The 26796-nt window shown below is 34.8% G+C and overlaps 1 protein-coding gene across 10 annotated transcripts in view; it reads left to right on the top strand.

Moving 5' to 3' along the window:
• LOC136031654 (centrosomal protein of 290 kDa-like) overlaps positions 1-26796 on the top strand; it is a 182882-nt gene that overhangs the window by 117757 nt on the left and 38329 nt on the right. For all 10 annotated transcript variants that reach the window (XR_010618552.1, XM_065711315.1, XM_065711317.1 and 7 more), the window contains one exon: positions 6706-7693. Coding sequence is in view for 9 of the 10 variants with exons in the window: in XM_065711315.1 (XP_065567387.1) it covers positions 6706-7693 (988 nt within the window). In the remaining variant the exon portion in view is untranslated. The remainder of the gene's footprint in view (positions 1-6705; positions 7694-26796) is intronic.

The raw sequence follows: 26796 nt of genomic DNA, 5'->3' as shown, positions 1-26796 counted from the left end.
GAGCTTGAAACTTCTACAGTAGGTTCTCTGATACGCTGAATCTGATGGTGGGATTTTGATTAAGATTCCATGACTTTTAGTGTGTGTTTCCCCCTTTCTTCGAAAATAAGGCAAATTTTTTTAGGCTAGTAACTTTGGATGGGTATGACGAAACTTGATGAAACTTATATTTTTGAAATCAGCATAAAAGATAAATTCTTTTGGTTTATCTATTAATATTAAAACTTCGTTTTTTGAGATTTTCGCTTACTATTGTGCCGGGTCGCTCCTTAATTACAGTTCGTTACCACCAACTGTTCATTTTATCTATACAACGAACCACAGTAGAACACTTGAAAATACTAAGGAATTATATCCTTATTCCAATTCACTTAGAGCTTAGCTTTTAAAGGAGCAAAGTTCTGTATTAGGAAATACACATTATTAGTAAAATACACATAGAGATAACACTAAGGAAACATTAGGGCCTTTATCTTACAGTCAAGTTCTAATCAGAAAGAAAAACACATGCAAACCTTGCATACAACCCTTTTAAAACAGCATTGTCTTACAGGATTTTTTTTCTTTCGTAAGTCTTCCGCTTCTAAAGATTACTATATTCCTAAATGAGTAGTTACCAAAGTAAGACATTTTTGAATTAATAAAAGAGATATATTAATTTCTTTGTTTCGCAAAACCATAATTAGCGCCCCCTTTTACTGCTGAATTATGGTCGGACATAAGTTTCTTACTTTTATTTGTCAGGGTACCATAACTTCTTTCAGGAGGAGGCATGTTGTTGTTATTCCAGTATTTCAGCTGCATTTATAAGGGTAGCACAATTTCATATACGATGGGAGAATCATATACGATGGGAGTATTTATCAAAAATATTTTGATAAATGGTAAAATATCCGAAATTTCTCATAGAAGGTATTTCAGCCTAAAAATATGTTCTTTTTTGCATGTCCCTCTCTATGGACTGAGTAGCGCTTAAAACTCAATCTGAGGCTGAAATAAATAAAACAGCAAAAAATCAAAACGAGATTAAGACAAGTTTTTATTTCAAATGTACTTTCACAAGCAATAAGTGCCAAATTTGTTGCTTCTTGTTTATAAATTAAATAAGAAAAACTAATTTTTTTAGCTGAAAGTAAGGAGCGACATTAAATCTAAAACGAACAGAAATTACTCTGTATATGAAATGAGTTGTCCCCTCCGCAATCCCTCGCTCTTTACGCTAAAGCTTTAAATTGTTTTAAAAAGTAGAATTGTGGTAAAGAGTCAAACTTTAGCGTAAAGAGCGAGGGATTGCGGAGGGGACAACTCATTTCATATACGGAGTAATTTCTGTTCGTTTTAAGTTTTAATGTCGCTCCTTACTTTCAGCTAAAAAAATTAGTTTTTTTTATTTAATTTCTGAACGTTTTTGAATTAATGCATGTTTGGTTTTGGCTCTCCGCACATAAATTATTAAAATGAAATTTGTATATTAATTCTTTTTTTGGCTAAATGGCTTTCTCTTAGTTTTGATCAGACGATTTTGAGAAATAAGGGGTGGAGAAGGAGGAGGCCTAGTTGCCCTCCAATTTTTCGGTTACTTAAAAAGGCAACTAGAACTTTTAATTTTTAACGAACGTTTTTATTAGTAAAAAATATACGTAACTTAAGAATTAACTTACGTAACAAACTTTCATAACCTTATATTTTTATTATGTATACGAGGGGGTTTGTACCCTCGTTAATACCTCGCTCTTTACACTAAATCGTAAGTTTTGTCCCAATTCTTTAAGAATGACCCCTGAATCAGAAAGGCCGTAGAATAAATAGTTGAAATTACTAAAAATACTTTAGCATAAAGAGCAAGGTATTTATCTCCTCCTAAATACCTCGCTCTTTATGCTAAAGTATTTTTAGAACCCCTCATATGCGTAATAATCTCTGTTCGTTTTAAGTTTCAATGCTACTTCTTCCTTTCATTTGAAAAAACGTTTTCATGTTTATTTTTCATTGTTTTCTTATAGTAATGCTAGAGAATCCTGCGCCCTTGTCATTGAATTTTTCTTCCCCCATGATAGATTCCTCCAAGGAAAGATCCTCCAACATAGCCCCCTCTCCTCAACCCCACCCTCAAACAAAATAAAATCCCCCTGAAAACGTCTGTACACTTCCCAATAACCATTTCTATATGTAAACACTGGTCAAAGTTTGTAACTTGCAGCCCCTCCCCCAGGGATTGTGGGGGAGTAAGTTATCCCCAAAGACATAGTTATTATGGTTTTCGACTATGCTGAACAAAATGGCTATCTCAAAATTTTGATCCGTTGACTTTGGGAAAAAATGAGCGTGGGAGGGGGCCTAGATGCCCTCCAATTTTTTTGGTCACTTAAAAAGGGCACTAGAACTTTTCATTTCCGTTAGAATGAGCCCTCTTGCGACATTCTAGGACCACTTGGTCGATACGATGACCCCTGGGAAAAAAAAAACAAAAAAAAAACAAAAAAAAAAACAAATAAACACGCACCCGTGATTTGTCTTCTGGCAAAAAATACAAAATTCCACATTTTTGTAGATAGGAGCTTGAAACTTCTACAGTATGGTTCTCTGATACGCTGAATCTGATGGTATCATTTTCGTTAAGATCCTACGACTTTTAGGGGGTGTTTCCCCCTATTTTCTTAAATAAGGCAAATTTTCTCAGGCTCGTAACTTTTGATGGGTAAGACTAAACTTGATGAAACTTATATATTTAAAATCAGCATTAAAATGCGATTCTTTTGATGTAGCTATTGATATCAAAATTCAATTTTTAGAGTTTTGGTTACTATTGAGCCGGGTCGCTCCTAACTACAGTTCGTTACCACGAACTGTTTGATAACGATGGACAAATACAAATAAAAATGAATTATAAACTATTAACAATGACCCTAACAAACATGAGCATATATATTGGCGAAGGGTCCATTAGCTATTCAAATATTTAAGCAGATGTTTTTTGGGTCTTACTTCCATTTTTGTCTTTATAAACGGGTTTATGCATATATGTACCTTTGTCTTCGAGGAAGTGGATAGGAATTATTTTGTATATTTTTTACATTGATTGAGAAAAGTATAAATCTGGTATCCTCCACTGCAGGACAAGACCCTGTCTTGGAATAATAACCCAGAAAATTTTTAATTTTTTGTGTATTTGAAAAGTTTTGGCCCAGCCTACTGCTTCTCCAACTGGCTATCCGTTCAAGCTTGTAATTCTGCTAAAGTTTCCAATGGTTTCGGTGACAGTAAGGCAGACAATAAAAACCGTTGTCTAATTATCTTTATAGTTTATTAGCTGTCCAGCAATTATTTGCTCAAGTTGAAACCACTAATAACCTCATATTGCCTAAAGCATGATTATTCAGGGAAAATTTGATAGTTCGCAACTGAATCAACAAGCAGTCAGTATACCGCATCTTCACCATTCCTCTGCAGAATTTTAGTCTTTTTTTTTTTTTATTCTGCTATATTTTGGTTGGTGCAATTTGGATATGTACCCCACAATGAAGAGGATTGGTTTCGATATTTAACAATCATTTGAAATTCCTTTGAATCTGTGAGGTTTGAGTGTGGTTGAAATTGTCGAAGGTCGTTTCCGCTTTTTGACTTACCATGCGTGGAGATGTGTTGGAGCATTAGCCAAATAATCATGAGTTAGTTACTGGTTATTATTTGTTATGGGGTCAAATTTTTGCCATTTTCCTGAAGGTAATGATCTTTTTTTTATTTATTTTATTTATTTTTACCATGGATCTTCGTGTGTCTAGTTTGCATATAATTTGCTGTCATGACATTTGTCTCGGACATAAATTTTACTTTTAATACGCTCTGTTTGCAAGACGATGCAACTTTCGGAATAAATATTTGGTGTAGTTTCCTGTAAATATTATATGGCAAGAGTTAATTTATAAACTACACAATTATTTTATCAAACAGTTCGTGGTAACGAACTGTAGTAAGGAGCGACCCGGCTCAATAGTAAACGAAACTATTTGATAGTAAGAGACACATCTTAAGAATTGGATTTTTATGCTGATTTTAAGTATATAAGTTTCACCAAATTTAGTCTTACTCATCAAAAGTTATGAACCTGAGAAAATTTGGCTTATTTTGGAAAATAGGAGGAATCACCCCCTAAAAGTAGAACAGAAATTACTCCGTGCATGAAAGGGGCTGCTCCCCCCTCAACGCCCCGCTCTTCACGCTAAAATTGTTTACTGTTTTATAATGTAGAGTTGAGAGAAAGAGTCAAACTTTAGCGTAAAGAGCGGGGCCTTGAGGAGGGAACAGCCCCTTTCATACACGGAGTAATTTCTGTTGGTTTTATGTTTTAATGTTGCTCCTTACTTTCAGTTAAAAAACTTATTTTTTTATTTACTAGCTCTCTTGAATTGTGTAGTTTTATTGCTAAGACTTGATATTCAGTAATCCATCAATTAAATTTTGGAAGTTGTGCATTCTTTGTATCACATGTCAAGTGACTTCGCGGTGGTTTTGATCGCAGCTTGGTAATACGGGATCCCGACTGGAACTCAAATACTGCACCACACTGCGGGGTCGATGCAAGGAGCTTGATAGTCTAGAAGTGTCGTTAATCCAATATGTTACCGTGAATGTCCGAAATTGGTGAATGTCAACATTCACCAGTGAATGCCCGAAATACCTTTTTTCTCCTTGAATTTAGTCAGTGTTGCAAGTCAACTCTTTTCAGTTTAATGTAAGGTTTGATGGTGACAGGTTAGGTTAGATTTGGTTAGGTTGGCTTAGCGTTTAAACCGATTTCTGATGTAACCAAATATACCATAACCTAAAACTAACATAATCTAACCTAATTCTAACTTTTACCATCATAGCTTGCATAAGACTGAAAAAGCTGACTCGCAAAGCTAATTAAATCCAAGCATAGAAAATGAATTTCGGACATACACCGGTGAAAGTTGATATTAACCAGATTTCGGACATTCACGGTAACATATTCATACAATAAAAGAGACATGTTCTTTTAAAAAAAGGAACTTTCATTTAAACCCTGATACTCCTTAAATCGTCAGATTGATTTGTCAATTCTCACTTTAGTCTCTCCAGTTAGAATAACCTTATTGGTAATGCCACTTGGAGTTCAGGGTTCTCCCTTAGATTGGCCAGACTTTTGGGAAACTTTTTATAATGTTCTCTAAAAATAATGAAAGTTGAAGCATGTTTTACTTATTCCGCCTTTGTTAATGAAGGCTTGGCAGCTTGTCCAGTAAATTCGTAGAAAAGGCCAGTGGTTTCAACTTTTGATTTTATTTGAAAGCTTTTGCAGTAGCTTCGTGAAATAGGCCGAAGCTTCGAATTTCTGGTTCTTCAAAAAAAATATTAATTATAAAACATTAATAAAAGATAAAATAAATTATAATATAATGGTTTTTCAAAAAAAATAATGTGGGAATATGTGTCATGTTTCATAGAATAGGTCAAAGGTTTCAACTTTCGATTTTAATTGAAAGATTTTGCAATAGATTCCTAAGATAGGCCAAAGCTTCGAATTTGAGATTCTTCCAGAAAATTATATTTTTTATTCATAATTTTAGTTACCTTATATCAACAATGCTCTGGAAAATCAACTAGAAGTTGATGTTACAGCTATTCCAAGCTTTATATCAATATTTTTTTATCAAAATTTTATTTTCATTATTGCCAAAATTAAATGAAATCCAAGCGAAAAAGAAAAGAAAAAAGAAGCTACTACAGATGCTTCGAGAGCATAACTGTTGTAAGTTTTATGGGGATGGGGGGATTATAGGTATATTTTTATTATAGATTGGGGGGAGTAAAGAACAAATTCTATTTGATAATTTGAATAAGAAGTGTACAAAAATTATAGAAAAAAATTGACGTGTTCAATAAAATTTTAAATCTTTTTAGGGTGGGACCTAAGACCCTCCCGTGCTACTCCCCTGTGTACGTCCTTTGTGACACAGAAACCATGGTTTTATAGTTTTGAAATGTTACTTTCTTTTATTAATTTATCGCAGAAAATTTAATATCTTCAATTACCTACGGAATATTGTTCTGTCCACTGACAAGCTTGTGATCGTTCTTATGTATCGTACTAAGCAGTATCCATTGTCTCAAGACTAAATTAGTGATCTGGTGAGGAATGGGTGCGTGGACTTTCTTTTATGTTTAAAGATATTATCTGTCTTAACTTTATATGTTTAGATAATACCATTTCCTTTTTATTTTTGATATGCTGTCATTTGGTCTGGAAAGTTTTAATTTTGGTCTATAATGATATTATTTTTTTATACCAGACATAACGGTTTCCTAAAGTTCGTTTCCTATGGTTTCTTTACAGGGGTTGTCTGAAAATCGTTTACCCTTGTTGACGTACTCCAATCGTGGCACGAAGCGCACCATGCGTTGCACGAAGAAGTACAGTGTGGTGGAAGCATGGTACATTGTGGTACCGAGCAAGGCGGGATAACTAGCACTCCGAAATATGCGCTAGGTTGCGAAGAGGGGGAACCCCTTGTTTTCTTTATTTCGTTGAAGTTCTCACCAAAGATTGTTGCATATAAATCATATAAATAGCAGCTGCATGGCAGCTCACGTGTCTACTCTTTTCCTACTCAGGTGTCGCAATGATTTAAATAAAATTATCTTGCGTCTATTCGGCTAATAATTCTATATATAAATTTTTTTTAGGGAAACAGCGACAACTAGTAGTGGTGTACCTGGGGTTGCAGATTCGGGTTTCAATTCAGAAGCAAAAGAGTCAAGTGGATCTACATCAACCGCCAGTCCAAGATCTAGTCGGTGGCTTGACTATTCCCAGAGTCACTCTGCTATGGTTCAAAATATAACCCCTCACGGTCATGAGCTTAAACATCAGCTTGAAAGACTTCGCACCAGAATCCGCCGTGAGGAATTCCCTTACCCTAACCGGTATTCGCGAAAGTCAACAAGTCCCATTGATGAAAAAGATGAATTATGGGCGTTATTGGACGCCATAGAAAATAAGGGGGTACAAATGAAGCATGATTTAGATACTTTTGGTGGGAAAGGTGATCTTCGAAGTACTTCCAAGGAACGATATAGGCTTAGTCTGAATGCTAATGCTAGTGATGACAGTTACGGGAGGAATGTGACGAATGGAACGCAGTCGAGCTATGATACGAAACGTGACCTAATTGAACGGATTACTGAAACGGAATCTCGGCTGCAGACTACACTTTTAGAATTAGAATCAACGAAAAAGGATAGGGATTATTACTCATACGCATATTCAAAGGCGGAAAGTGAACTCAAAGCAATACAAAACGCTAAGTTAACAGTTGAAAAGGAATTGAAATTCACTAAAGATAAATTATTATGTGCTCAGGAAGAAGTGAAATTAGCTTTGGAAAAGCTGGATAATTTAGGTGAGAGTAGTGAGAAATCAACTAAGTTGAAAACAGATCCAGTAGTACACAAACGTGTGGATGAAATATCTGTGACAGTGAACGGTTCGCCGATCTTTCCAAAGAAATTGGTGCGAAGTGCAGCTCAGCTGAATCTTGCCGAGCTTGTTTCTAGTCAACATGTAGACGAGGAAAACCTCGGTGTGAGGAATGAAGATATACTGTCTGTGATTAGAGAAAGGAGTCTTGTGGGTTTGCAGCGAATGCTTCTAAAAAAGATGATGGAATATTCTGTAAGTCTTGTTCTTTTGTCATATTAAGGAAATATTTGACGAGAAAACATTAATTTGGCCCAAGTTAAAACCGTTTAATTGTCACGCGAAATTGCTAGGGGATTTTTGGAGGGTTATTTATGATTGAAAGCATAATTCTCTAGAGTCCTAGAAAGCTTTTCGAAAGAACTTTCTTTGAATGTTCTAATAAACATAAACAATGCATTGTATGTACATAAACAAGAAGCTCTTGTTTATTTTAAATATTAACGAGTTTTATTAGCGAGTTCTAATAAAAGGGCCTATCAGGAATGCATTTTTAGGAGCACATAAACAAGAAGCTTTGGTTCATTTTAAGCATTATAGGGCGATAAACGAATTTTTCGATTCTGATTGGAAAACGATTTAAACCGAATATCCACTCGCATACCTACATTTTTGTAACGGAACGACGTGATGTCTGGCTGCCGCATTGAAATTTCGAACCTTTTAAGGCTAATGGTCTTTTTTGTTCCCGCCCAATTTCTGAAACAGATTCTAAGAATCTTAATAACGCCACTGCTAGTATCTATTCGATAGCAAACTCGTTTATGAGACTTGACAAAAACATAAACAAGTGGGAGAAAAAAACAAAAGATGTTTGTTTAGCAAAAGCACGTTAGATTCTACGGAGATTAATTTAAATGAACAGGTTATGTAAAAGAAAATATACCCACTGCTGAGCTAAAAATAGTGTTTTCTTTTGCACATCAATTTAAAGGGTAATCCTATATTTTTTCGCTCAGAGATTTTGATTCGATGTGCATTGAATGCAAATGGTAGAACTTGTACGAAAAGTAGACAAATCTTTTATTTTCGAGATGGGTGTCTGTTTTGAAATGTAAAGCGTGAACTCTCCCAAACCTCAACCTCAACCGAGTCCGTTTGGAAATGAAAATTGTTTGGCTATTGGGAGAACCCTTGGGTATTGAGAATTGCAAGCAGTTAGCCAGGTGGGTGAAACACCCACCTGGCTATTTTCTTTTAATCTTCAGTTCTCGAAGTCCACCAGTCCCCAAACTTAAACCTCGTCATGTTACTTCTGAATTCCTTTTTACAAATTGTGATGAAAATGAAATAAATGAAATAATTATGTGTATGAAATAACAATCCTGTGGAGTAGATGAAGTATCGTTAAAGCAACAAAAACAATTGTTATTTCTATTTTGACTCATCTGATTAATTTATCACTTGAAGAGGGAACTTTTCCAGAAAGACTTAAATTAGCCTGAGTGCTACCCCTTCACAAAGGGAAGTCAAAAAATGAACCGAGTAATTACCGATCCATTTCTATTTTACCTTTTTTTCGAAGATTTATGAGAAAGTAATCCATGAAAGAATGTATGATTACCTCCAGGAGTAGAATCTTCTGTGCGATACCCAACTTGGCTTTCGCAAAGGACTTTCTACGGATATGCACCAGCTATCTGGAATTCAATCCCCTTGGAAATCCGGAACTCAAATAACCTTACTACCTTCAAGCGAGCAGTGAAGGGTCGTTCCAGAAATACTGTTTAGATTTGAATATCATGCGGTCCTCCTCTTTTCGATCTTTTCTTTTATTTTCTTTTCTTTCTCTTCGTCACTCCCCTTTTTTCTCTTTTTTTTCTTTTTTGATAAATCCAGTTGATTCGTTGTTTCTGTTAGTTGATTGTTTAATTATTCTTTAGTTAAGTTTCTGCCCTAGTCAAGCACTTTTGTGCTTTCCTGGCAGATTATGTACATGTAATTATGTGTTTTTATTTAAATATATATGATTGAATTGAATTGAAGAATTCCTGCGAACAAAACTCTAGCACAGCTTGCATCAAACAATAAGTGCGTAATTGGTAATTTGATGTGTGTGTGTAGACTTGTTCCTGTGTTTGCGTACGTTTGTGTTTTTGTGCTCCTCAATCTCATCCTGCTAAATAACTAAGAAGACTAATCCGCCATTCCATCATAAATTTACTATGAAAAAGTAGCACATAAACAGAATTGATGGAAATAAAACTAATTTATTGGGAAGATAACAAGAGGAAAAGTTTGTGTAAAACGAAAAACTCAATGCATACCCGTACTAATGAACTTATTTTGGAAGAAATATAGCCTCTCAGGCGCATACGGGTTAAAGCACATAAAAAAGAATTTTTATTGAAATAGAAGAAAAGCGATAACAGTAAAAAGTTTGGGATTTCCCAAAAGGAATTTAAAAACCCTTGTCCATCGTATCTGCCCCCATTAAAATACAACAACGAAAACAAACAGTCCGCACATGCAAAAGTAAACTACCCAAAGAAAAAGGATGAATGTTTGAGAGGTTTTTCACTCTCAGAAATCATATACCTCAGGTGGCTAGTACCAAGCATGGCAGAAGTGTGCCAAGCATAGCGGAACTGTGAGAACAATACTAAGAGTGAATGATCTGTGCCAAGCATGACATAAGTATCCCAAGCATGGCAGATGTCTGCTAAGTCTGATACAAGATCGTGATTTCATAGCAATCTGGGAATGTACATTATACAATTAGGCTAGTGAGTTAAGTAATTGAAAATTAAAGAGCCATTTGAAACAGACGGACAGAAAATAAAATCCTTCAATGATCTAAATGTGAAACGGTCAAACATTACTGTCTATGCATAATTGACTGAAAATGAAGAGAAATAAAAATAAATAATTATACCAAACATAAAAGAAATGGGTACTGCTATATACAAATAATTAAATCCTAAACGATTAAAAATTAAAATGAGTGCTAAAGTTAAACCAAAAAGGACACAAATTACTGCCCATAGGAGTTCGACTAGAGTTCCGTTCTAACCGTAAACCAAAATAAAAAATTGTCGCTAAATAGAATCTGTAAACCTTAATTGTTGATGTTTCCTGTAATTAGTATATTAAACACTAAATAATTATACATTACACATTCAGTTCATTTTCAATATCTTTCCAGTCACCTTGATTTTTATAGTGGTTTTTTTTTTGTCAGTATTTTGGAATTAATAAGATGAAAGCTATTTTCCTTGTAATAAGATTAGGGCATTAACGTTATTTTGTGTTAGGGCGAGATGCACAAGATTTCGGAAAGAAACTTAAAGACGCTTTAATTAAATACCAAAAATGAACGAATTGTACAGAAAACGTAATAATTGTAGGAAAAACTATAAAAATCACAAATACTAAGCCCAAGTAACATACAAGAAATTTATAAGAAAAAAACTAAAATTGTTTGTATTAAATGTATTTAATATACTTCAGACCAGATAAGAAACTTCATTATTTTTGGACATTGACGAAGAATGAGACAGAAATTTATGGAGGAAAAAATAATTTTCCTTGCCAATATTTTTTAACACATTTTTTTTATCAAACACGAAGATTTATCTATTCCAAATCAGACCAAATTATTTCTTCAAAATCACTGTTTTCATGCATTGAGTTCCTGGTAAATTCACTGTTCTCCCCCGATCCCTTCTGTGCGTTTTTTTTTCTTGCTGTTCACTTCAACTCGACTCAACCTTCTTTTTTTTCCTCTTTTTATTTCTTGAGACAAGCTTGAGTCCTTCGGTTGGTGGGCTGTTGTACATTTTACAGACACAGGTTCTCTGATTTCCATATTCCTTGCAACCCTTGAGTCTAAAATTTCAGGAAGTAAGGATTCATTCCAGAAGGCTTCAAGCTTCGGAAATATTTTTTCCCAGTAGTCTTTCGATCGGTGAACTGTAATTATTTCCCAATCCTCAATAGAGTTATAAACTATTAAGTGGCATACCATTTTATCCAGTATCTCGAGTTGGCCTTGTATCTGGGCGAAATACCTGTGATTTTTTTTAGCTGAAGACCTTCACTGGATAATTCAAGAAAAAATGCTTTAACTAAATTTTTTGACTGGGCCACATCATAAATGGTTTTGAACTCTGGTATATTATGCACCGTTTTTATCTCTATAGGTGTGCCATTAGGGAGCAGCCCATCTACAGATGCAGCAAGATACTGATACTGTGGATGCACACTGAGTCCTATTTGATCTCCCTTTACGACTTTTAAGTTGAATTTGTTTTCATATGCTTCTAGTGCCACTACTTCTAAATCTAAGCCCTTTTTCATTAGGGCAGAGCAGAATCTAGGTCCCAAGTTTCGAATTTGCTTAACAATTGGGGCAACTCTGGTGCTGTTTTTTCTGGTTGCAATTCTGTGGAAGTAACTACTAGTTATTCTCTTAGATCTTTCTTCAACCCAAGTGTCATTTTTGGATTGGCCCTTGGTACTGTTGAACAAACAGCTTGTACTGGCAAAATCCAATTTTAAATTCTCGTCAGTATATTTTTGTATGGCCAAATTCATTTCATCAGAAGTCATGTCTGGCTTATTGCAATTTGGTCCATAGTCACGATTACCAAAGTTATAGTTTCTATTTTTTAACTTAGCAACGTGTTTTCCTCCAAGAGCACTATAATAACTGGTCAAATTACGTTTAGATATTACGCGGAGTTTAGCCGTTTTATTACAATATTTTTTTGTTACGCTAGAAGGACTAAGCCCAAAAATATTTTTCCAAGCTAATTGATGCCATTTTGGACCTGAATTATAAGCAAGACTTGCTCCATGAACTCTTGCATGATATGAACCTCGTTTAGACCGGCTTATTTGCTTTCCTCCGATGAATTTAGCAACAACTGACATGTAGCTTTCAGCTAAGTTTGTAGTTGCGTCATTTCGAAGCTGCTCTGCTTTTCGACACACAATATCGACCTCTGTCATAACATCTTCAAACACGTGCAGGGGAAAATTATTCCACCGATCTTCTATTTTACTATTCACGGTCAATTCAGCAATCTTAGGACATCCAGAATCACATTTTGTGTGGTTTCCGAAAACATGGTACGGACCTCTTTTTAACAAGATTTTCAATTCTTCTGCTGTTCCATTATTTTCAGAATTTATTTTTATCGCACCCCTTAAATTTTTTGTCAGTTGCTGGATAATTCCTCGGGGAAGACATTTTTTGTACAAACCTTTTTTATTTTTGCACAAATTATATAGATGGGCTGTATAGTTTTTTGTGACGTGATTTGCACATTCATGTTTCCGTATGTTGGAACCGTAGGAAACACTTTGTTTTAGCTTATAAAAAACACTGGAATCACCGTCACCGATAAACTCTAAAAACTGTAATCCGTGCATCTCCTCACTGGAACGAAAGCCTTCAACTAGAATATCTGTTTCCATGCTCCTTGAATTTCCGTTATAATTCAGAAAGCAGAAATGATCTTTGGGAATTACTTTGGCGTTTGCAGAAGAAAAACATATATAACAGTATTTATTTTTTATGCCAACATATAACAGTTTTTTCGTAAATGCATCTATGATAACTGCAACACATCCTTTGGCCGAATAATCGTGTCCTTTGCTACGCTTATTCCAGCCTCCATCACATATCACTTTTGTCCAGTATGAGTCCTCCTTATACCTATCATCATGAATGGCTGATTTTAAGGCCTCTCGTCCATTTTCTAGCAAAATTTCCGATAAACTATTCATCCAAGCATTACAAAGCTGCCTTTCAATACGGGAATAAACTATTCGTGACATTGGTTTCACTCCAAGCACCCCGAAGAATTCACACAGTGTAGAATACCCTCCTCCACTACCCATGGCTCCCCAAACAGCCTTCGAATTCAAGCAGCCTTTAAGACTTGATTTTTTTTCGGAAAAAGCAACCTGTGTCTGGTCCGTAAAACTTGAAAGATATTCTTTTACGCTTGTTGCTGGACATTCTGGTTCACCTTTAATCCTCTTTTCCCAGTTACACTTATTACACTTAACTTTCAGTTCAGTTTTCAGGCCTTTCTTTTCTAATTGCTTTATAATCAATTTTCCGTGATCGCAACTGATTTTGTGTCTGAATGCTGAAATTACTTCAGCAAGGAAATACCTTAGATTCACAATGCAGTTTCCATCTGGAATTCCAGATAAGTCTATCTCAGTATTCGTATCGGGGCAATCAACACCGTAAGAACCACTACCGTTTCCCAATTTATTTGAATCGTCTATGAGAGGATTTGCTGAAAATTCTTCTGAAATTTTCGATCCATTTGACAAATTATCTTTATCTTGTTCTCCAAGCAGCACCTTTCTAAAAAAAATGAAAAGAACCATAGAAAAACAAAACAGCGACCCGGCTCAATAGTAAACGAAAGTCTAAAAAACGAAATTTTGATACTAATAAATACGTCAAAAGAATCGGATTTTAATTAAATTTAGTCCTACCCATCAAAAGATAAGAGCCTGAGAAAATTTGTCTTATTTTGGAAAAAAGGGGGAAACACGCCCTAAAAGTCATAGAATTGTTTTGCCAGAAGACTGATCAAGGGTGTGTGTTTATTTGTTTTTTGTTTTCTTTTTCCCAGGGGTGATTGTATCGACCCATTGGTCCTAGGGTGTCGCAAGAGGGCTCATTTTAATGAAAATGAAAAGTTCCAGTGCCCTTTTTAAGCGACCAAAAATTGGAGGGCACCTAGGCCCCCTCCCACTTTCATTTTTTTCTCAAAGTCAACAGATCAAAATTTTGAGATAGCCATTTTCTTAAGCATAGTCAAAAAACATAATAAGATGTCTTTGGGGACGACTTACTCCCCCATAGTTCCCGGGGGAGGGGCTACAAGTTATAAACTTTGATCAGTGTTTACCTTGACCTGATGCCCACTTAATTGGACAATCTGTCTTGGCTTTTTCTACAATTGGCCATGACTTGACTTTTCCCACAACTATTCCTTTTAATTAAAAGTCAACGGTTGAGGGGTTTTGGCTGAGGGGGGGGGGGGTAGAGGGGAGGGAGCTACGTTGAAGGATCTTTACTTAGAGGAATTTGTCACGGGGGAAAAGAAATTCAATGAAGGGGCATAGGATTTTCTAGCATTATTAAAACTGAAAAAATAATAATGAAGAAGTTTTTCAACTGAAAGTAAGGAGCAGCATTAAAACATAAAACGAACAGAAATTATTACGCATATGAGGGGTTCATCTCCTCCTAAATACCTCGCTCTTTCCGTTAAAGTAATTTCAACTATATATTCTACGGACTTGGTGATTCTAGGGTCATTCTTAAAGAACCGGGAGAAAATTTAAGCTTTAGTGTAAAGAGCGAGGTATTGACGAAAGGGCAAACCCCCTCATATATGTAATACAAATATACAAAGTTCTAGGTGCTTTTATAAGTTACCAAAAATTGGAGGGCAACTAGACCTCCTCCCCCACCCCATTTTCTTCAAAATCGTCAGAACGAAAATATGAGAAAGCCATTTAGACAAAAAAAGATATGCAAATTTCGTTGTGCGGTTAGCCAAATCAAAACATGCATTAATTTAAAAACGTTCAGAAATTACATAAAAAAAACAGTTTTTTTTAACTTCAAGTAAGGAGCGTCATTAAAACTTAAAACGAACAGAAATTATTCCGTATATGAAAGGGGTAGTCCCCTCCTCAACGCCTCGCTCTTTACGCTAAAGTTTCTTATTGTTTTAAAAAGTATAGTTGTGAGAAAGAGTCAAACTTTAGCGTAGAGAGCGGGACATTGAGGGACTACCCCCTTTCATAAACGGAATAATTTTTGTTCGTTTTAATGTCGCTCCTTACATGCAGTTAAAAAAAACTTGTTTTTTTTTATTTAATGGACAAGAGGGAATGAAACTTGTATATGTAATTTTTACTTACCGGTATTTTAAATTCAGCCACCTTTTGTTGATAATTTTCTTCCTCATATCTCAAATGTCTTATTGACTTCAGTTGACAAGTCAACTAATCAGAGACACAATGCCTTGGAGGCGTAATGCCTAAAATTGGATAAGAATCCCGCCTTTTTTTCTATTGGCTGATGAACAACGCTATTAAGCCGGAAACAGGGGTAAAATAAGTAAAAAGTAAGCACATTTTGAAATTGTATTTTTCTGATTTTGCTTTCAAACTATTTATGATAGACATCAGAAATTTTCTGTAATGGTTGTAGATTATAAAATCTACATATGATCCAAAATTCTACCCTCTGGAGCCAACTTCATACCTTCTAGCAAGAAAAATGTTGAAAATTAAAAATAATTTTTTGCACCGTTAAAAATAAAAATATAACAATTCTGCAACCAACATTTTTTTTTAAATACTGGCAGGATGAACTAAAAAAAAAATCTACTCTCATTTCCCATCCACTAAATTTTTATTCACCAAACTAAAATAACTTGATTTCTTTTTTTTGCACAATAGGTAAAGCATATACAGAAAAAGTGAAACCAACATTTTTTTCCTTTTTAACTCGAGAGTCATCAAAAAAAAAATCAGTTCAAAATCACCAAAATCGCAGAAGTTATTCATGATTTTCTATCATAGGAGAAATAGCATTGGACACAAATTAAGACCATTAGCCTTAAAACCTAACTTTAATGCTCATTAGTTACCTACAGAATAAATTATAAAAGGGAATGACCCGAGTTCATGGAACAAACTAATAAGAATTGACGTAGTTGTACCTTTTAACATGTTGATCCTAACAATTTCTTTAGGAGTGCCAGCTATTGCTCTGATATGTAAATAAAATGGGGATGGGGTGGGGGGGGTGGAGAGAAAGATTACTTTTACTTGGCTCCTGATGCTTGATCTAATAGTATAAGTAATGACCACTCTGCCTTTACATCACAAATAGGAACGTGTTTGAAATAATGCTAAATTTTAGCAGTCCAAAGAGATATTAAAAAAATAAACAATCATTCATGAATTCCGATACCTGACTTTACAGTCTTGTGAACACTGTGGTGTGATATTTCCAACCTGCTCTTAGGGAGTTGCCCCTTAGAGTAGTCTACCTTAGAAAGGCGCTGTCAGGGGGAGGGGGAATCTCCTGTTCCCTTTCACTCTGTTTCAAGGTATATATTTAAATGCAGACTGTGCAACCACACACCTTAAAAACCAATGTACAGTCTTGGTTTTAGTTATTGGTGGTTTTGAGAAAAATATGCTAGACAGTTTCCAGGTTCACTTTCCAGACAAAAACACAAATTTGTGGCATTTATAAAAATTCATAAAGTCGGTTAGCAGTAAAAAAGGCGATCTCTAAGAGAGCCTTGATGACTGCAGTCGCGTTGCAGTAACGTCTGCCCTTGTTTACCTTGGATCCCACTTTCAAAATAAAACAAAAAAATGTGACGTTACACCGAAAAACAAAAAACCGGAATCAAACTTCTCTTGAGGATGGGATCACAATGTGCTTAGAATCAGACTAGTGCGAATCTGGTGCTCTAGAAGAAACGATTTTTTTTATGGACTCAACATTTCCTAAATACCCTTGACGAATCCAAAGACGAAGACAACTCAGGACAGGCATCCACGCCAACGCCTGATTAAAACATACTTTTGCTTATTTTTTATCACCGCCGATCAAATTTTGGAATGACAACAGGAAACACGAGTTGATTTATCTTTCATTTGGGCAGAATGTACAGAATTGAATATTTCTGTCGTTCTTGTCTCTTTGTTCGGTTACCTGTATTAGCTTTATTCTGCCTACTCCGAAGAGTCATGGGCATCTCCTAAAATAGTGTCATTTGGTGTCTTTGTTACCGTGAATGTCCGAAATCGGTGAATGTCGACATTCGCCGGTGAATGTCTGAAATAATTTTTTTTTCTCTTTTGGTTAGTCAGCGTTGCCAGTCAATTTTTTCAGTTTTGATGGTGACAGGTTAGGTTAGATTTTTAGGTTTTAGATTGGGTTTCTCCTTGGATTTAGTCAGCGTTGCCATTCAACTTTTTCAGGTTTGATAGTGACATTTTAGGTTAGATTAGGGTTTTAACCCATTTCTGAGATTTATAACCTAATTTAACCTAACCTAACTCTAACTTTTACCGTCAAAGATTGCGTAAAACTGAAAAAGCTAATTCGCAAAGCTAGTTGAATCCAAGCAAAGAAGAAGGAATTTTGGACAATCGCCGGTGAATGTGGAGATTAACCAGATTTCGGACGTTCAACCCCCCCCCCGGAATTTGTCGCGTTCAATTCAAGTTGTATTGATATGTGTATATAGGGAAGATATATTGACACCTTCCCCCTGTTTCACAAAATAGCCGAAGAATTCCCCAAGAAACTTGGAAAACCAGTAAAATTGATTATACCAGGTTTTTGTACCCCCCCGAAAAAATATTTGGTACTTATGTATTATACGAGAAACACTCGGGAATTGGGATCACGAACATGACATTATCCGTTTTTAACGGTGTTAATACGAGGCAATTGCTTTGGCTCGCTGAGGAAATACATTGTACCGTAGCTATATTTTAATTAAACATTTAGTTAGGATTTTGGATAGGTTAGGCTAGTTTAGGTGACATATTTAATATAATGCTTACTGGGTGGCCCCCTTCCATATTTCTTTGTTGTAGTTTTAACCGTTTTGTTTATAAAGTATTATATTTTCATCATAATTTGTTTTATTTCATTAGCATTAACCAAACTTTCATTAACCAAACTAACTTCTTGAATGTTTCTCGTACAAATATAAGTACCAAATATTTTTTAACCCCCCCCCCCCCTGCCCCAAAAAAGCCTGGATATGGCCCTGCCTCGGGTAAAACTGATTGCATGTCTGGAAAATTTCTTTACAGCCCCTTGAAGAATACAGACACTGTTTTAAATACCTTAATAATCATTAAATGCTCTTATTCTTTTATAAAATGTCGCGGGAATTCCCCCAAAAGGAGCAAATCTTTAAAGGTGGCAACCCTGCTCCTCACTTTTGCCAACTTGCTATATGAAATTTTTGGACGAGTAACTTATGCCAGTTTCTTTTTGTCATTTGATTATCAGAACCAGGTCATATGAATGAAATACTTCTAAATCTTGTTCCGATTGAACGTCGTGGGATATAATTATGTTAAAAAAGCAATTGCCGGAATTGCCTCATGAAAATCATTTGATAGGCATCAATTCCTATGCTGTAATTACACCTGGATGAGTGCTGCTTATCACTTGTGTTCAAGTTTCTCTCCTAACATTAGATTCCCATCATTATTGACTATAAAGAGTAGTTTTGTTTCTAACAATGGTTAAAACTGTATAAATTCAAAATATATGTCTCTTTGTGAGCAAATTGTTGTTTATAAACAATTTAGTATTCAAAAATCCATGCTTTGATGTGGAATAGCTTGGGCAACAAAGTTTTTTCCATGCGAAAGTATTGACCTGCAAAAATAAGAGTTTACTCAGCATTTGCGTTTTGTAATAATAAATTAGCTTACTCTCATAATTTCAGGCTGGCTTTTTATCCAAAAAGTAAATTTGAGTAGTATTGCAAACTGCGGCACTTATCAGTTATATAATAGACACTCGGGAAGTGAAGTTCGATTAATGCTAATGAAATGAAACAAAATATGGTGAATATATTATAGTGTAGAAACAAAGTTGGACTATATATTTGCACATTAGGGGGTGGGTGGGTGTTGGTGAAGCATAGAATATATTAAATGCGCAAACTAACCATTGCTGTATTTAATATATGCTATGCTTTACCCCCAACCCCCTTAATATGTAAATATATGTGTTACATTTCCAATAATGTAGCTTCTCATAGGAGTACAAAGTCATGGTGTGTCCATTGACGCGTTTTTTGTTTTGGACGACAACCCCTTATCCTGGAGAAATATAATTGCCTGTTCTGCGGTCCCTGGCAAATTTCAAATCTTAACTTGAACATCCATGGCGAGACACTATTTTTTATCACTAGTCAAAGCAAACTAATCGGTTATTATCCCATCTGATCTTTTCCATTCAAATGATCGACAGCATAAAGAAGTTACTTGACGAGTTTCTTGTGTCGAAATTTTATACTGTCTATCATATAACCTATAAGTACCCAAACTGCTTCTGACAGGAGGAGGGCGAACCTTTTCTATGCAAAAAAGCCACATTTGATTTCAGTCTGCAAAACAAAAATAAAAAGTACTTGAGTGATTTTTAAGGTTGGTTATATCTATTATATTATGGCTCAAAAGTAAACAATAGGTAAACAACGATGTTAAAACTTAAAACGACGCCACCCCCTCTTCAGGACATGTATATTGCACACTTAATCCGCATATATTTCTCCATACGATAGGAGGTTAAAAGTAAATCCCCCATACCCTCGGTAATAATCTGAAGAATATCACATAAAATTAGAAAATGTGTGTCGAAATATGCGCCTTGAGGCTTCATCCAAAATTATAGTTTGCAGCAAAAAACGGCCTAAAATGTACTCTGTTGCATTCCCCGGAGCGAAATGCGTTTTTTTTGCCACGTAGAATCATACGAGGACTTGGTTGGGTGAATGAGCCCCAATTCCTGGCATTCTAAGAGTTCTTGTTCGACATGGTCATCGCCTCCTTAAAGAAAAACGAAACTGCAGATAACCCTTTTCAGAAAAAATACCAAATTTGTATTCTTGTAGATTAAACTTCGTAGATCATCTGGATGACTCTTTTGGGAGTTTTCCTCCTTTCTTAAAATTAAGTAAATTGAGAAAGAGTTCGTTGGGAATTTTCTATCGTGCATTTTCGATCTATTTTTGGCTGTCACAAAATCAAAAGTATTCTGTCAATGATTTAATGTAGTGTAGCTATACTTCCTGTCTATGTTCCAAATTTACGTTTTCTAATATCGGCGATTGCTTAAAGTGAAAATGTTCTTAAATTCAATTTATTGTGCCCTGAAACAAAAGTCCTTTATTATGTCAGTTAGGCAAAATTCTCATACTAACCGACAATTCGCCAGTTTCACGGCTTAGCTTAAAAAAAAAAAAAAACATTTCCAATGTTGTGGGAGAAATATATTTAGCTTGTTACTTTTGCTTTCTCATTCTTTTATTGTAAAAAAATATATAATAGAAAAGAACAAATAAAAAAATTAAATGTATTTTAATATAAAAACTAGTTTTCACGATCTTTTAATCAAACATTTGATAATTTGTTTCCGTTCATGTTTTTAAGTTGAAATCCAAACTTCTGGCCTATTAAATGGTTTCGCTCTGCTTATAAAAAAGAAGACAATTTCCGCTTTTTAATTGTTAAACCGTGTCGCATTTCGCTACGGACTGCTTAATTTGCTATAAACGGTACATGTTAAGTTTTGCTGGTTTTCTTCGTATTTTTTTTTTAGGGTCTGAAGTAACAGATGTCGTCCCATTGTCAGGGCATTGCTCTTAATGAGGACATTTTTCCAATTTTGATCTACTACATGATCATCACACTGGTCAGTCTCTGGTGATTTGATTTTAATTTGTGAGAAACAATTTTGTAAATTTCCCTCATTGTGCTTTGGCCTGGGATTGGAGACTGCACGAGTAGCCAAAGTCACTAAGGTTTATGAATTAAGATTAGCCTACTGGAATAATCTAAGTATTCTTGCCAGCACCACGTGTGCTTTGATCAGAAGCAATAATTAAATTATGATTCACTAGCCTATATAGATGCTGTCAGGTCTGAGAGCGATGATATGGTTTTTCGCGGGGAGAAAGAAATGTGACAAAGGTAATTCTTTTCGAGTCGGGAAGGATTTTGACGGATTTCGGGGTTTGAAGGTAGACAATAAAGTTTAGCCTATGTTCTACTATGAACACTGGGGACTATCAGTATTTTTTTATAGACAAGATCGACCCGAAGGAACCCTTACAAAATGTTTTAAATTGTAATTTTTGGGGTTTCAGGTATCAGTGTTGGGCTGTGCAAAGCCCAACACGGATTTTTTCTCCAAAATAAATGACAATAAAAGAGTTTTTTGTTTCGTCCTGATGAATAATCACTGATGGTTTGTTTTCATGTCTGAAAATACACTGAATAGGGATTCTATTTTGAAGGTTATTTCGTAGCCATGACATAGGTTTGTGATTCTTTTTCTATAACGATTGCAGTATTTTGGGACACTCTTTAAGCATGCAATGTGGCTAGCGTGCTGGTAGTCATCATCAATATTAAATAGCGTAGGATGAATTGCATTAAATATTATTATATTTTTAGACTAGGAAGATTAAAAGATCTCAAGCTAATCCTTGTTTCTTTTTAAAAGTGCATATAAAATTTTGCTTATTTTGTCATGGTTCGAAACTTGTACGAAAACGGGAATGTTTGATATGTGAGTACAAAAGTTTCAAGAAAATCTTGCTTTAGAAAGGGGCGTAATTTTCTATAGGCTAGGGGATGCAACTACCCCTTCTAGACCTTGCTTTATTCCCCCCTCCGGCCCTAGTTTACCCGCCGCCCAAGCTGAAATTTAGTTTCCTCCAAAATCTTGTCAAAGCTAAGATAAACCTTCATAATTCAAGCATCAAGAGAAACAGATCAGTTTTTTAGTACGTATTTACATTTATAGTACTATAAGTTACCTTTATATAGTACTATAAAGTACATTTACTTTTAAAGTATTAAATAGTACTTCTATGGTACCAAACTTTTTATTTTTTTATTGTCATTTTCACTTAATTTGGGAAAATTTGCTGCACCCCCCTCTCCTGTGGATCTTGACGAAACTACGCCGCTGGCTTTAGGTTCAGTTTTTCAAACAGTTCATGGTAACAAACTGTAAGTAAGGAGCAATACGGCTCAATAGTAGCCGAAACTCTAAGAAACAGAATCTTGATAACAATAGATACATCAAAAGCATCGAATTTTAAGGTTTATTCAAAATATATAGAATTTATCAAATTTAATGGTAACCATCAAAAGTTACGAACCTGAAAAAAATTCCCAATTTTTGGGAAAGGGGGGGGACATGTCCAAAATATTAAGTGATCTTAATGAAAATCACCAGATCAGATTGAGCATACCAGCGAACTCTATAGTAAAGGTTTCAAGCTCCTAAGTACGAAAATGCGGAATTTTGCTTTTTTGCCAGAAGAAAGATCACTGGGTTGGTACGATTACCCCTAAAAAAAAAAACAAAAAAAACGGATCAGTGAGCTTTCTTTTGGCAAAAAACAACAACAAGATTTCACATTTTTGCTAATAGGAACTTGAAACCCTCTACAGTAGTGTTCTCTGATATGCTGAATCTGATTATGTGATTTACATTAAGATCCTATGACTTTTAGGGGATGTTTCTCCCTTTTTCGAAAAGGGGCAAATTTTCTTAGGCTCGTAACTTTTGATGGGTAGGACTAAACTTGACGAAACTTTTATGTTTAAAATGAGCATAAAAATCTAATTCGTTTGATGTACTATTTGTATCAAAATTGCGTTTTTAGAGTTTTGGTTACTATTGAGCCGGGTCGCTCCTTGCTTATAGTTCGTAACCATGAACTGTTTGAAAACTGAAAAGATATACAGTATTATTTTTTCCATGAAAAAGACTATGTCAATAAAAAACAAACAGAAATTACTTTACAAAAATTTCCAAAGTTTTTAAACTTTGAATAACTATCTTCAATAAACTATCAATAAATAAATGTAAGTCATAACAAACAGAAATTAAAATATATAGCCGAGTCAAAGTCAAAAGCGAGCTAAAACTACCATGAGTAGGGCTGATAACCCCTATTCCTTCTCAAGATCAGAACATAACTTGCGCCTTACTGAAAACAAAATACATTAGAAATGTTTTCACCTTTCTTTCTTCCATAAATGAAACATTATCAAGATTTTAAGGGAGAAATGTCAGTATGTTTCAATTAAACTGACAATCCACGGTCATTTGTTTGTTTGATTGTAGTTTTTTTCAGTAAAGCAAATCGTGCGCAAATTGTGTTCTGGTCTTGAGAAGGCATAGGGGTCATCTGCCCTACTCACGTTAATTTTTCTCGTTTTGAGTTTTGTTTATTTATTCATGGTGGTTTGTAATAGTTTTACGCTTGGAAGATTTCTTGACTTTACTTTTGCTCATTCCTGCTTAATGAAGCTCTTTAATTTTCTTTGAAAAACGTGTCTTGTTGAAAAGTTTTTTTTTTTAATTAATCCAGAAAGGGATCAATTAAAAAGTTTTCCAATAAATGTACAGGGTGACTTCAAAGCTTAAAACAAGCAAAAATTGTCCTATATAAAAGAAGGCTCCCCCGACTAGAGGTGGTTTTAGGGGGAGACAGAGGGGGCGTTTCTGTCTTGGGTACAAGAATTTTAGGGGCTAAATTTTGAATATTTTTTTTTAAATTTTATTCCGTATATGAAAGGGGCTTCCGTATATGAAATTATTCCGTATGAGAAATTATTCCATATATGAAAGGGGCTGTCTCCTCCTCTTATCCCCGCTCTTTACGCTATTTTTTTTTTTTTATTGTTTTAAAAATAGAGCTGTGAGAAAGAGTCAAACTTTAGCGTAAAGAGCGAAGCGTATTGGAGGGTGCAGCCCCTTTCATATATGGAGTAACTTCTGTTCATCGTTAAGTTTTTGATGTCGCTCCTTACTTTAAGTTAAAAATTATTATTATTTTTTTATTTTATTTAATCAGGAGACAAAATGAACTTCCTCATGAAGGAACATATTATCATTCCTCTGGAAAAAGAAAAACATTCTTTTCCTCGTGACTTAGCCTACCTTTCTGAAAGTGTGAAAGGTTAACAATTAAAGTGGTTAATCGATGCAACCAAAAGGTTGCTTCAGCAACACCTTTTGTTGGTGAAGTTGATCAAAGGCTGCTGCGATACTTGAGGTTGCTCAAGCAACGCACTTCCCTCTATTTTTATTACTTTCTTTGTTGGACAGGGAGAATTCTATTCTACATTTGGTTTGCTTATATGACGATTCAGTTTATTATTTTTATAGGTACTTAAGTATTATACGAGAAACACTCCAGAAATGAAGTTTGGTTTATGCCAATGAAATAAAACAAAATATGATGAAAATATAATACTTTATTAGCAAAATTGGGAAAACTACATCAAAGAATTATGGAAGGGGAGCGGCCATGAGCGCATTATATTAAATACGTAATCTAAACTAACCTAACCAAATAGCAACTAAATATTTAATTAAAATATAGCTGCCATGTATTTTCCCAGCTAGACGAAGCTTATTGTCTGGTATTAACACTGAGAAAAGCTGGTAATGTCTCAGGTTCGCATTCTGAATTCTCGAGTGTTTCTCGCATTATACTTTAAGTACCTTTTTATAAGGAGGGGAAAAAATTACAAAAAAAGTAAATTGCAAGGCTATAATCACCTGATTTTTTTTATCTAGGGAAAACCTTCCCTTCACACCAATCTCAGAAGGATGCTATGTACCAATGTCAGTTTTTCTTCTTTTGAGCCTAAAGTCCCTCCTGGAAGAAATTTTATTCTAGCGACCGAAAAATATACCCTATTCCTATTTTAGCATCGTTTCCTTTGAAAAAAAGGCTGGAGCCCTCCCCCTTGTATGGTTTGGATATGTTTTCATCTATGCGTCATTTTTGTTTTGCTTTAGAATGTGGCACTCGTGTCTAGTAATACCACTAATAGTAATTTAGGCATCCCAGATTTAAGAAACCTAATACTTTATTGAAATATTGTTGATGCCAATTTCTGATATATATTACGAAAACCAAAATATTTTTTCGGTTCTATTCAGGGTGTTCTCACACGTAAAATACTTATTATGTTTATCTTAATTCTCTGAACCCCCTCCCCCCGCACAAATCATAAAAAATATTGCTCTCAAATTTTGCATACAACTCTTGTTGTGGGGTTGTTTATGTCAGTTGATAAAGGAAAGTAAAGAACTCCATTAAACAAAAAATTGAGCTAAAATAGCATCAAATAATCTACTAGGCGTAAAACTACCACACATGTGAAACCCAAAAAGAAGGAAAATTACAGTAAATAATTGAGTCAAACTCAAAAGGAGCAGAAACTAACATGAGTAGTGCTCACAACCCCTATGCCTTCCCAAGACCAGAACATAGTTTGCACTTTACTGAAAAAAAAAAATACAAATGAAATTTGCATTGTCAGTTTAATATACATATGCTGATATTTATTCCTTAAAATATTGATAATTTTTGATCTATTAAAGTTAAAAAATTAAAAACATTTTTTTATATTTATTTAATATTTTTTTTAGTAAAAGTGCAAATTATGTTCTGACAAGGAAAGGATGGGCATGGGGGGCTATTTGTCCTCCAATCATTTTCGACTCTTAAAAAGGGCACCAGTACTCAGTTTCCAATCAAATTAGTCTCTTTCGAAGTCTCTACGACAACTCCTTCTATTCGGGGCGACCTGTTCTAAAAAAAAAATAAAAAAAAATAAATAATACAATTTACCAACTTCGCTCTTTACGATAACCAAATCGGTTCATTGGTTTTGTTGAAAGTGTTCGTAAGCCTAAACAATTATCAGTCTTTGTTATACCTTGGAATCACCACCTCCCCCCACCTCCAGGGAATAAAAGAAGATATATACAACTTGTGTATGATTGGTAAAAAGGTGGTTGACCCCTTGTTCAATCTCTGATTTTTATTAAATAGGAAAAAACAGGTTTTTTTAAACTGAAAGTAAGGAGCGACATCAAAACTTAAAACGAACAGAAATTACTCCGTATATTAAAGGGGCTTTTCCGCCTCGACGCCCCGCTCTTTACGCTAAAGTTTGACTTTCTCTTAACTCTACTTTTAAAAGAGTAAAAACCTTTAGCCTAAAGAGCGGGGCGTTGAGGAGGAAAAGCCTCTTTCATATACGGAGTAATTTTTTTTTCGTTTTAAGTTTTAATGTCGCTCCTTACTTTCAGTTAAAAAAAAAACGTGTTTTTTTATTGAGTTTCTGACCGTTATTGAGTTAATGCATGTTTTGTTTTGGCTCTCCGTACACAAATAATTAAAAAGAAAGATTTAGAGAAAAAAGGAGCGGGGGAGGAGGCCTAGTTGCCCTCCAATTTTTTGATTACTTAAAAAGGTAACTAGAACTTTTAATTTCTTATGAACGTTTTCATTAGTAAAAAATATACGTAACATACGAATTAACTTATGTAACGAACTTCTATATTCGTATGTTTTTATTACGTATTTAAGGGGGTTCACCCCATCGTCAATAACTCGCTCTTTACACTAAAACTTGAATTTTGTCCCGATTTCGTAAGAATGGCCCCTGAATCACAAAGGCCGTAGAATAAATAGTTGGAATTAGTAAAAATA

This window comes from Artemia franciscana, chromosome 10, assembly GCF_032884065.1.
Source record: "Artemia franciscana chromosome 10, ASM3288406v1, whole genome shotgun sequence".
Lineage (NCBI taxonomy): Eukaryota > Metazoa > Arthropoda > Branchiopoda > Anostraca > Artemiidae > Artemia > Artemia franciscana.
Note: the sequence above shows the minus strand (reverse complement) of the source record. Positions and strands in the feature narration are given on the sequence as shown.